We start from the raw sequence: 12,593 nt of genomic DNA, 5'->3' as shown, positions 1-12,593 counted from the left end.
TGCCCTCACGTCTGCCTCAGGACAGGGGGGATAAAGTTCATACTTTCAGGAAATGGCACAAATCTTTAGCTACTTGGGTCACCTTCTTGGAATCCTACTTTTTTTTTGGCAGGGATGAGCCAAAGGAATTACGGAGGTGATTTGTGAGCAGTGAAGCAGTGCTCTGGCATCTCTCTTTCATTATCTCTTACCCTCTGTTAAAAAAAAAAAAAGTCCATTAGGAGTGATTGAATCATACAGACATGAAACCCTAGAGAAAAACAAAACAAAACAAAAACACTCTGGTGCAAAAACAAATACCCACAAAAAAGGAAAACGTGTAAAATTATTTTCAAAATAGAGCATATACAAGAGAAGAAATGGTTGCCTCGGCACTTACTGTTCAGCTGCCCTCTTGAGCTAAGCCCATTCTATGCTAATAATTCTTTCTTTCTGCCTCTCTTTCTGTTTCTTCTTTTTCTTTTTTTTTTTAATATTTATTTATTTATTTTCCCTTTTGTTGCCCTTGTTGTTTTTCATTGTTGTAGTTGTTGTTATTGATGTCGTCATTGTTGGATAGGACAGAGAGAAATGGAGAGAGGAGGGGAAGACAGAGAGGGGGAGAGAAAGATAGACACCTGCAGACCTGCTTCACCACCTGTGAAGTGACTCCCCTGCAGGTGGGGAGCTGGGGGTTGAAACTGGCATCCTTATGCCAGTCCTTGTGCTTTGCACGACCTGCGCTTAACCCGCTCCCTCTCTCTTTCTTTCTCTCTTTTTCCCCCTTTCTTTCTTTCTGTCTTTTTTAAAAAAAAAATTTTAGTGGTTTAATAACGATGAACAAGATTGTAGGATAAGAGGTGTGCAATTCCACACAGTTCCCACCGCCAGAATTCTGTGTCCCATCACTTCCATTGGAAGCTTCCCTATTCTTTATCCCTCTGGGAGTATGGACCAAAAAATTTTGAGGGGTGCAGAAGATGGGAGGTTTGACTTCTGTAATTGCTTCTCTACTGGACATGGACGTTGGCAGAGGATCCATCCCCCCCAGCCTGTTTCTGTCTTTCCCTAGTGGGGCAGGGCTCTGGAGAAGTGAGGTTTCAGGACACATTGGTGAGGTCATCTATCCAGGGAAGTCAGGTTGGTGTCATGGAAGCGTCTGCAATTTGGTAGCAAAGTACTGGAACTGGCATCTCTGGACACAGTCTGTGGCTTGGTGAGTTCCTGGGGTGATCCTAGTCTCATCTTGATGCGTTCTTAGGTGACCCTCTTTGTTATTCCTGGTTGAGCCAGGAGAGCAAAACAGCTTCTGCTACTCTTCAGCCATGCCTCTGGAAGCTCTGTCTTTTGTTCTTACCAGAGCACTGCTCAGCTCTGGCTTATGATGGTGCACAGGGTTGAACCTGGGACCTGGGAGCCTCAGGCATGAGAGTCTGTTTGCATAACCATTATGCTATCTCCCCTCCCCTCACTTTTTCTTTCTTTCTTTCTTTTCTTTTTTTTTTTTTAAGATTTTATTTATTTATTTATTTATTAATGAGAAATATAGGAGGAGAGAGAAAGAACCAGATATCACTTTGGCACATGTGCTGCTGGGGATCAAACTCAGAACCTCATTCTTGAGAGTACAAAGCTTTATCACTCCCTCACTTCCCAGACCACAACTTTTTTTTTATTATTATTCACTTTGTGTGTTACTGTTGACAGAGCCTAGGTTGTCATTAATCTTTTATTTATTGATTTTTTATTTCATAGGGCAAAGAGAAATTTAGAGGGGAAGGGGAAATAGAGAGGGGGGGGTCAGGCGGTGGCGCACTGAGTTAAGTGCACATAGTATGAAAGGCAAGGACCGGGGTAGCACAGCAGCTTAACCGTAGGTAGTGCAAAGCACAAGGACCGGCTTAAGGATCCTGGTTTGAGTCCCCAGCTCCCCACCTGCAGGGGGGGTCGCTTCACAAGTGGTGAAGCAAGTCTGCAGGTGTCTATCTTTCTCTCCTGCTCTCTGTCTTCCCCTCCTCTTTCCATTTCTCTCTGTCTTATCCAACAACGACGATATCAACAACAACAATAATTACTACAACAATAAAACAACAAGGGCAACAAAAGATCAAGATAAATAAATAAATATTTTTTAAAAATTTTAAAAAGAAAGGCAAGGACTGAGTAAGGATCCTGGTTCGAGCCTCTAGCTCCCCACCTGCAGGGAGTCCTTCACAAGCAGTGAAACAGCTCTGCAGATGTATATCTTTCTCTCCCTCTATCTACCCTCTCCTCTCAATTTCTCTCTGTCCTATTGAATAATAATAATAATAAGCCACCAGAAGCGGTGGATTTGTAGTGCTGGCACCAAGCCCCAGCAACTGGAGGCTAAAAGAGAGAGACAGAGAGAAAGAGAAAGAGACACCTGCAACACTGTTCCACAACTTACGAAGTTTTCTGTCTGCAGCTTCAAGCCCCTTGTGCATGGTAACATGTGTGCTCAGTCACTGGGCTGGGCTCCCTCAGCACTCTAACCTATAACCCACATTATTTGTATCTGATATCAGCTCAAATTTGTGTGATGTCTATTTATTGAGCCCCCTAGAATCTTTGTAACCAAGACCTTTCCCTAGAGTCTCAAAGGAACAATTTGTGGGATGTAACTAAAAGCCTGAGGTGGAGTATAAGAAGCCCTCTTAGTTGGAGATCTGCTTCACCAGGGGAAGTGTTGCCAGAAAGTACTAACCCTCAGACCAGAAGACTGAGGAGACCAGCTCACGAGAAGAAGCCAGGGGGCTGGGTGATGGTGCACATGGTTGAGAGCACACATTACAGTGCACAAGGACCTGAGTTCAAGCCCATGGTCCCCATCTGCAGGGGAGAAGCTTTATAAATGATGAAGTAGTAATGGAGTCCTCTCTCTCTCTCTCTCTCTCTCTCTCCCTGTCTCCCTTTACCCTCTCAATTTTTCTTTATCTCTATCCAAAATAAATGAAAAGAAAAGAAAAATGTTTGGTTATGTAAAAAACTGAGAAGTCTTAAACATGTACAAACTACTGTATTTTACTGTTGATTGTAAACCATTAATCCTCCAGTAATGAAAAAATAAATAAATAAAAAGTTTCACGAGAAAGCGAGGAAGGGAAGGAGGAAGGAGAGGAGGGAAGGGCCAAAGCTGATGTTCCTATAGGCCAATAGTATCTGACAGTTGTGGTGAAAGAAAAAATATTTGCTGTTTGTTTTTCTGTGTCGTCTAGGGATCCCCAGTGCTCTTTCAATTCTGGCAGATTTCCCAGTAGCTGAAAGGAACTGACTTTCTTGGTAGATTTTCTCTGCAGAGAGGTTCAGTGTTAGTTTGGGGGTTTATACCCTGTGCCTTTGGAGGCACCCTCACCCTCCCACCTGTGTAAGATGTTTCTGCTGTTGGGCCCTTCTAGACTCTGTGTGCTGAACCCCTTGTCCACCACCTGCCCCGTGGGATCTGCCCAAGACTCTTGCCACTTCTTCAACCTGTTGCTTTAATTTTATTCATTTATTCATTTATTTTATTATCTATTTACTGGATAGAAACAACCAGAAATCAATAAAGAAGAAGGTGATAAAGAGGGAGAGAGACAGATAGACACCTGCAACATTACTTCACCCCTGGCAAAGCTGTCCCCCTGCAGAGGGGACCAGGGGCTTAAACCTAGGTCCTTGCACATTGTAACATGTGTGCTCAACCAGGTACGTCACCACGTTGCTTTTAGTAATTGCAAAAGGAGTATTGTGTGTGAGGAATCAGCAAAATCATCTGGAGAATCATAGCTTGCTATCTTTAGTCAAGCCAGCAGCTTGAAACATTATTGCTAGTCGGAGATCCTTGACACTTTCCAACTTGCTTCTCCTAGAGAAAGCTTCCTTGGACTGGTGTAAGGGTCCAGTTGTAGCCCCCGGATCCCCACCTGCAGGGGAATTGCTTCACAGGTGGTGAAGCAGGTCTGCAGGTGTCTATCTTTCTCTCCTCCTCTATGTCTTCCCCTCCTCTCTCCATTTCTCTCTGTCCTTCCTATTCAACAACGATGATAACAATAATAACTACAGCAATAAAACAACAAGGGCAACAAAAGGGGATAAATAAATATTAAAATTTTTTTAAAGTTTATAAAAAAAGAGAAAGCTTCCTTGTAACTCACAGTTCGTGTAAGATTTGCCTGAGCGTGGGCTATTCATGGGATCACAGCAGCACACATGAACCATGGCTGTTAGAAAGAGGATACTTGGGGGTCTGGCGGTAGCTCAGCGGGTTAAGCGCATGTGGTGCGAAGCACAAGGACCAGAGTAAGAATCCCAGTTGGAGCCCTGGCTCTCCACCTGCAGGGGGGTCGATTTACAGGTGGTGAAGCAGGTCTGCAGGTGTCTATCTTTCTCTCCCCCTCTCTGTCTTCCCCTCCTCTCTCCATTTCTCTCTGTCCTATCCAACAATGACGACATCATCAACAACAGCAATAATAACTACAACAACAATAAAACAACAAGGGCAACAAAAGGGAAAATAAATAAATATAAAGTACACATAAAAATTTTTTTAAAAAAATGAGTTGCACCAAAGTAAAAGACTCTGGGGTGGGCAGTGGGGAGAGTTCAGGTTCTGGAACAGGATGACAGAGGACCTAGTAGGGGCTGAATTGATATGTGGAAAACTGGGAAATGTTACGCATGTACAAACTATTGTATTTATTGTCGATTATAAAACATTAATCCCCCAATAAAGAAATAAAAAACGGCGTCTGTAGAAAATCACCTTCGGCCTCTACCGTGGCTGTGGGTGAGATCCAGCACCTAAAGCCAGCGGGGCCTCAGCTCACACACACACACACACACACACACACACACACACACACACACACACACACACACACACACACACACACCCTGCAGTGCGCGCAGGTGAAACCCAGGCCCAGACACCCCCGGAAGTTGCCACTCAACTCCGCCTGGGTACCTAACCTCCAGCACCCCAGATGCCCGGAGCCCTCGGAACCGCAGGTTGGGGGGTCCTGCCTCACTTCAATGAGGCTGCCGGTCTAAGGGGGTCCGGGAGGTGGCACAGTGCATAGAGCATCGGACTCGAACATGAAGTCCTGAGTTCAATCCCCGGCAACACATGTACCAGAGTGTCTGGTTCTTTCTCTTCTATGATTCTAATAATAAACTAAATAAAGCTGCTGATTGATCCAAAAAAAAAAAAAAAAAAAAAAGAATGCACAAGGGCCTGGGTCTGAGCTCCCGGTCTCCACCTGCAGAGGGAAAGCTTCACAACTGGTGGAGCAGTGTTGCATGTGTGTCTCTGTCTCTCTCCCTATCACCCCCTTCCCTCTTGATTTCTGACTGTTCAATAAAGATAATAAAAATTTTTTTAAAAAGAAGTAAATAAATGGAGCCAGGTTGTGGTGCACCCAGTAAAGCACACATTTTACCATGTGCAAGGACCCAGCAAAACAAGTAAAGGGAAATAAATGGAATCTAGACAATCAGTCGGATAGCAGAGAGAAAGACACCTGCAGACCTGCTTCACTGCTTGTGAAGCGCCTCCCCTGCAGATGGGGAGTGGGGCTGGAACCAGGTTCCCTACGCTGGTCCTTGAGCTTTGTGCCACGTGCGCTTAACCCGCTCAGCTACCGCCCGACTCCCAACCCATTTTTAAAATTTTTTTTAAATTTTCTCTTTTGTTGCCCTTGTTTTTTTTTTTTTATTGTTGTTGTTATTGATGTTATAGTTGTTAGGTAAGATAGAGAGAAATGGAGAGAGGAGGGGAAGACAGAGGGGGAGAGAAAGACAGACACTTGCAGACCTGCATCACTGCCTGTGAAGTGACTCCCCTGCAGGTGTGGAGCCTGGGGCTTGAACCGGGATCCTCACGTTGGTCCTTGTGCTTCGTGCCACGTGTGCTTAACCATTTTTTTTTTTTTAAGCAGTGCATACATGAGGTAAAATTTTCTTGTAAAAAATTCCTTACTCCATTCCCAGGTCTTCTCCAGTGACCCTAAACTCCCTGTTTCTTGGCTGTCTTTCCAGAGAGATTAGTCCCAGTGAGCTGTGTCCATGCCCCACAGATAAATGAGCAGCCAGGCTTCATAGTAGTGTGGCTATAGCTGTGTCTATGCTGCTTTCAGCTGAATCATATTTTAGACTATAAATACTGAGTTGTCAGAAAAATGATGTATTTTGCTTCTTTTTTTATTAGTGGTTTAATACTGATTTACAAAATTGTAAGATAACAGGGATATAATTCCATAATGTTCTACCACCAGAGTTCTGTGTCCCATCCCCTCCATTATAAACTGCAGTAGTTCTCCAAGGTCACTGATATGGGCTGATTCAATATCTATCTTTTATTATTATTATTTAATAATGATTGACAAGACCATAGGATAAAAGGGGTAAAATGCCATGCAATTCCCACCACCAGAGTTCCATATCCCATCTTCTCTATTGAAAGCTTTCCTATTCTTTTATCCCTCTGGGAACATGGACCCAGGATCATTATGGGATGCAGAAGGTGAAAGGTCTGACTTCTGTAATTGCTTCTCTGCTGGACATGGGCATCGGCAGATCGATTCATACTCCCAGCCTGTTTCTCTCTTTTCCTAGTGGGGCGGGACTCTGGACAGGTGAAATCCCAGGACACATTGGTGAGGTCATCTGCCCAGGAAAGTCAGGTCAGCGTCATGATAGTGTCTACAACTTGGTGATTGAAAAAGCATTAAGATATGAAGTAGAACAAATTGTTTAATAATCAGGAACCTAAAGGCAAGAATAGAGCAGATGAAATTTGGGGTTTCCATTTGGAAAAAGCTAGTAGGTCTATTATAGGTATATTCCATGGGGCCCATGACTTTACTAATTTTTGCCCAAACCCAATAGCTAACATGCAGGTGGGCCAAATTGTCTGGGGAGATGGTGTCAGAATTGGAAATAGGACTAGAAAGCTGGATCAGGGAAGAGAGTAGCTCCTAAATATGGGAAAAATATATAAATAACGTTAACTGTAAACTCCATCAATTTGATCTGGGGCCCATATTCAGCACAGGAACCTGTGTAATCTGTAGGTATGAGCTCGAATTCTTTTTATTATTATTTTTTAAATATTTATTTATTTATTTTCCCCTTTGTTGCCCTTTTTTTTAATTGTTGTAGTTATTATAGTTGTCATCATTGTTGGATAGGACCGAGAGAAATGGAGATATGAGGGGAAGATAAAGGGGGGGGGGGATAAAGACAGACACCTGCAGACCTGCTTCACTACTTGTGAAGTGACTCCCCTGCAGGCGGGAGTCGACCCCCTGACTCCCATGAGCTCGAGTTCTATCTACCTACATAACTATCTATCTGTCTGCCCCCCTTTCTTTTAGTGGTCCTGCTTTCGCTTCCTTTCTAGTTCACTCATTACTGCTTCCAGTTGTCTTTCCTTTTTTCCTCTTCTCTCTCAGATAAGCAAAACTACCTGGTTTCCTCTAGTGTTTTTCAGATTCGCTTCCCTTTCATTGATGTTATAAAAAAAAATACTACATAGTAAATAAAAATATTCTTGGTGACAAATGCTTCGTGTCCTGGTGGAATGGTCCCTCTCCTATCATTTATCCCTCTGGGAGTATGGACCAAAACTGTTTTTGGGGTAGAGAAGGTGGGAGTTCTATCTTTTGTAATTGCTTCTCCACTAGGCATGGGTGTTGGCAGGTCAATCCATATCCCCAGCCTGTCTCTATCCCTTTATCTTTCCCTAGTGGAGTAGGGATCTGGAGAGGTGAGGTTTGTGATGCATTTTTTTCATAGAAAGCTAGAAAATATACATCATGACTTTTCTGATGACTTGGTACTTCTTTGTAGTTCTTTAAATTTTTTCTTGAATTTTTAATAGTTTCCTAGCTTGTATGCTTAATTATCTACCTTTCAGTATGTACTCTCCTCCCCATTCTAAATGGAAATAATCATCTTCTCTCAAAAATGTCCTCTCAAGCATTACTAGGACTTTTTTTTTCTTTCCTTTAAGATACCTATCCAGAAGCTGTCCTTTCTCCAGATCTCTGCTGTTTTCTATTCCCTGAGTCCTGGCTTCCTTCTCTTTGGCTTTTCTCCTTCACTTGGACACAGCACCTACCTCCACTGGCATCCTGGGTGGTGTTTCTGTGAGCATACCATTTCCCCCCTATTCTCACCTTGGGGTAGTTTAGTCAGAATTTCATAATTCAAAAGGGAAATAACTTCCTGTTGTTATTTTGAACTTACTGATCTGCTTCCTTTTTGTTCCTAGACTTGTTCCTGAGAAATGCAGTGCTGTTCCGAGTCACTTAGGAGTGGCCTGCTTTTCTCTCTGGAAATGTCTGGAATCTTAGAGTTGGGACAGCTCCTGGCTTGTTTGTTGTTTGCTTATTTGTTTTTCTTTCATTGTGCTCCCCACCTACCTGTCAGATTAGGAAAAATTCCTATCTACAGATCTGGAGCATTTGATGGAATTATTAAACTCAGTTATGTTCCCTTTTCTTGCTTTTTTTTCTGGAAGTCATTATTAAGCCCCCCCACCCCCGGTTGCTGTTGGGACCATAAAACCTTTCCTGCTGAGCTTCTGCAGAAACTGTTTCAGCTAGTAGAGGGAGGAGAGCTAGCACAACCCCTTCTTTTGACTCCCCAACTTTTTTGGGGACAGAAGTTTTTATTTAGGTGCCAGGAAATAGCAATTTTTACTACAACTAAGATGGATTTGAACTTGTTAATTAATGTAAACAAGTTGTCCTTCTCACCAGACCATTGCTAAATCATTCCTATGAATAACTAGACACCATATTTCGATCACATTTTGTGCCCTTCTTTTGCCCTCAGAATCTGAATTTTCCCTGGTGGTTGGCTTAATGTTTGCCTAGACTCTGTGAAGTTCACTTTCTGCAGCCTGACGTGCTGCTAAGTTGTTTTGTGCCTGATTGTTTCTTGGGTTCCTTAGGATCTTTGCACAGAGGTACTTGGTACCCTGGACCGAGTGCTCCCCACTTGGGGCCACCTGGCCTGTACCCTTCTCTGGTCCTTACTTGTCATGTGGGAAGCCTACTGTAACAGCAAGGTTATAAGCCTTGGGCCAGAGTCAGACCTTCAGAGGCAACAGGTGTCCCCAGCCTATATGACCTTGAGGTGCACTCTTTTGAACCAGTGATCCTCATCTCTGAAAAATAATGCCTCTTCTAAATTGAACTTGTGAACTATGTGGAGAGGACCCACTCTCAAATAGACACGATCCTACTTTCCCTCGGAACTGTAACAAAGACATGGCAATTGTGCAAAGATCTCAGGCATTACTGAAAGCTACCAGTTCTCTCTCTTTCTTTCTTAAACATTTTTTTTATTATTACTGGATAGATACAGAGAGAAATTGAGAAGGGAGAGGAGAGGGAAAGAGGAACACCAACAGCCCTGTATCACCACTCATGAAGCTTCCCCCCTGCAGGTGGACGGACACCAGGGACTGGAACCTGGGTTCTTATGAACTGTAATGCGTGTGCTGAACCAGGTGCACCACTGCCTGGTCCCCTTGAAAGCTACCAGTTCTTACTCACAGTGGGCAGGGGACCATTCCAGGCACATATGTTTCTCCCTTAATCTTCAGTCCCTTCTTGTCACATCATGATATCCTGGGGTATTGTCGGGGTAAGGTCAGTTAGCCCCTTATTTGGATATTTTTGTCATGTGAAATCTCTTTCTGTCTTTTCCTGGAGGCCTCTGGATATAGTGACCTTCCAGCTCTGCCCTAAAGATGGAGAAATATCATCTCTTTCCTTGACACCTGGTCCTCTCAACAACCATCATCCACACATCTATCCATCCATTAAGTATATTCTAGAAGTCTGTGACTCCTAAATAGGAATGAGGAGGAAGATAAAGGCAGAATATTCCAAATCAACAGAGTCCTGTTCAGATTGGCATATAGGAGATGCAGGTGACAGGAGACACTCAAGTTGCTGGGTCCTGGGAATAAGGAGGTGACATTAGCCCAAGCAGCTCTGGTCCTCTCATTTCTGATTGGCGTCATTCTTGATAACATCTCTTAGTCTCTGTTTATCACAGATTTGTAGCATTCTGCAATACAGAGTTGTTGAGGAGAAACGTGAAAATGTTTGGTGGTTCTTCTGGAACCTGTGACTGACCCTGAGAATTCTTGCTTCTCCAGGCCTGGGATCCCTCTAGGCTGTGTGATGGCTCTGAATGCTGACTGTGCTATTAATCTCTGTGCAGGCTGCCATCACCTGTGTGTGTGAGGGAAGAGGGGGTTTCTGGGCTAGTACAGGGTTCTGTCTGACCTTGCCAGCTTCCTGGTCTTCTTTAAACATAAGACTTTTTACAAATTTTTAAAAAAATATTTATTGATTTATTTATTTTCTTTTGTTGCCCTTTTTTATTATTGTAGTTATTATTGTTGTCATTGTTGTTGGATAGCACAGAGAGAAATGGAGAGAGGAGGGGAAGACAGAGAGGAGGAGAGAAAGACAGACACCTGTAGACCTGCTTCACTGCCTGTGAATCAACTCCCCTATAGGTGGGGAGCCAGGGGCTCGAACCCGGATCCTTATGCAGGTCCTTGCGCTTTGTGCCATGTGCGCTTAACCTGCTGCACAACCGCCCAACTCCCTAAACATAAGACTTAGTTCGACAGGTTGAAGGATGGGGTTTTTTTTGTTTATTTGTTTGTTTTGTTTTGTTTTGGGATAAATTAGTTTTCGGGATCAAGATGCTTGGAAGGAAGGTGAACTGGGCCATATTGTTCTTCTTTCTCATATTCCTCTAGTCATGTTCTTTTTTATATATATTTTTTGTTATCTTTATTTATTTATTGGATAGAAAGAGCCAGAAATCAAGAGGGAAAGGAGTGATCAAGAGGGAGAGAGACAGAGAGAGACACCTGCAGCACTGCTTTACCACTCATGAAGCTTTCCCTCTGCTGGTGGGGACTGGGGGCTCAAACCTGGGTCCTTGAACATTATAACATGTGCGCTCAACCAGATGCACCACCACCCAGCCCCCTAGTCATAGTCTTCTTTGCTGGGTCTGAGAAGCAAAGAAGAAATTAACATATTTGGGCTAAGAAAGAGCATCTGAACACATTCCTAATGTCTCTCAACCCTCCCAGCCCTGCCTAGGTGTGAATATCATGTATGTTGCAAATCCTCCTATTTGAAAACACATTGGAATGGGGGGGGGGGTTCCAACCTCTTAAAGCCAATGCCACCTTTTATATCAGGTGTTGCATAACCTGGTGTTCAAACCATTATAGCAGAAAAACAGAAGGAAGATTACTTATAACAAATGGATATAAATGGGCATGTCCACACCAGGAATGACAGTGACGTGTGCAGGGAACTGTACTCTGGTGCACCCTAGGCCTGTGACAACTGCAAATGGATCAGTGCTGACTGGTCTGTTTTTCAAATGATGACCTAGACATGGCTGAGTTCCAAACAAGACAATGGGGAAGTGGCTTTTCATACTCATGATAGTTATAGTCCTTAGAAATTCATAAATATGAAAACCAGACAAAATATTTTGTGTGCATGAAAAATGGAACTGGACTCTAGTCTCAGGTCATCTGGGATATGGGACCTTTTCCCTTATCCCCTGAAAGCCACAGTGCTACCTAGTTATTGTGACTACATAAAATATCCTTACAGATTTGAAAAATCCCTTGAGGGGGTGGCATTGTAATATTGAGAACTCCAAGGTAGAGTCTACCGTAAAAATTAAGATAACTAACTTGTACATCTGAGGCCCCAGGGCCACAGATTCAATTATTAGTACCATCTGATGCCAGTGTTAAGCAGTGTTCTGTTTCTCTCTCTCTCTCTCCTTCCCCCAAATAAACACATAAATAAGCCTTTTGAAAAAAAAATCAAGGTAAGTCACAAAAATCCATTAGTCAGGGATTTCCCACCCACCCCCCAGAGAAAGAGAACTAATAAGTGTGTGTAGAGAGAGAGAAATATGTTTGAAGGACTTGGTTAATGTGATTGTAGGTATTGTTGGCAAATCTGAAATCTGTAGAATGTCAGCTGGAGATCCAGAGATGTTACAGCTTTGACTCCCAAGGCAGGTTGGGGGCAGAGCTCCTTCTTCCTGATTGAAATGCTAATCATACCTGGAAAATACTTTCTTAGAAGTAAGAATAGTGTTTGGCTAGATATCTGGGTACCAGGTCCTAACCAGGCTGGCATATATGATGAGTTATTATAGCATAAGGCAAGGAAGTAGAAGAGTGTTATAATTCTTTCTACAGAAGGATCTTAAAGGTAGTCATTATAATCATCTTTGTGTGTTTTCTCTGAAGCATAACCAGTGTGCAGCGCTCAGACAATGGCTCATATGCATGTAAGATGATAATAAACAATGACGAAATTGTGTCTGATCCCATCTTCATTGAGGTGCAAGGTAAGTCCAGAGGCCACCCAGTATATGGTTGAGACAGCACTGTTTGTTTTAGAGCCTATGTTAATTGCTGTGTGTAAATACTCTTGAGTTTGCCATGCCAATTTATAACTCTGCATGCAAATCTTGCAAGTTCATAAGCACCGACTTTTTAGAAAAGCAAACCATTTTAGACTTCAGTAATAATGAAGTGA

General features: G+C 43.0%; 1 protein-coding gene and 1 pseudogene across 3 annotated transcripts in view; both read left to right on the top strand.

Annotated features, from left to right (window-relative positions):
* Positions 1-12,593, top strand: part of MERTK (MER proto-oncogene, tyrosine kinase) — a 131,087-nt gene that overhangs the window by 27,305 nt on the left and 91,189 nt on the right. For all 3 annotated transcript variants that reach the window (XM_060187340.1, XM_060187339.1, XM_060187341.1), the window contains one exon: positions 12,302-12,402. In XM_060187340.1, the coding sequence (XP_060043323.1) occupies positions 12,302-12,402 (101 nt within the window). The remainder of the gene's footprint in view (positions 1-12,301; positions 12,403-12,593) is intronic.
* On the top strand, positions 4,726-4,910 carry LOC132537979 (small nucleolar RNA ACA64; annotated as a pseudogene).

This window comes from Erinaceus europaeus, chromosome 3 (genome assembly GCF_950295315.1).
Source record: "Erinaceus europaeus chromosome 3, mEriEur2.1, whole genome shotgun sequence".
NCBI lineage: Eukaryota > Metazoa > Chordata > Mammalia > Eulipotyphla > Erinaceidae > Erinaceus > Erinaceus europaeus.
This window is presented reverse-complemented; position numbering and strand designations above follow the sequence as displayed.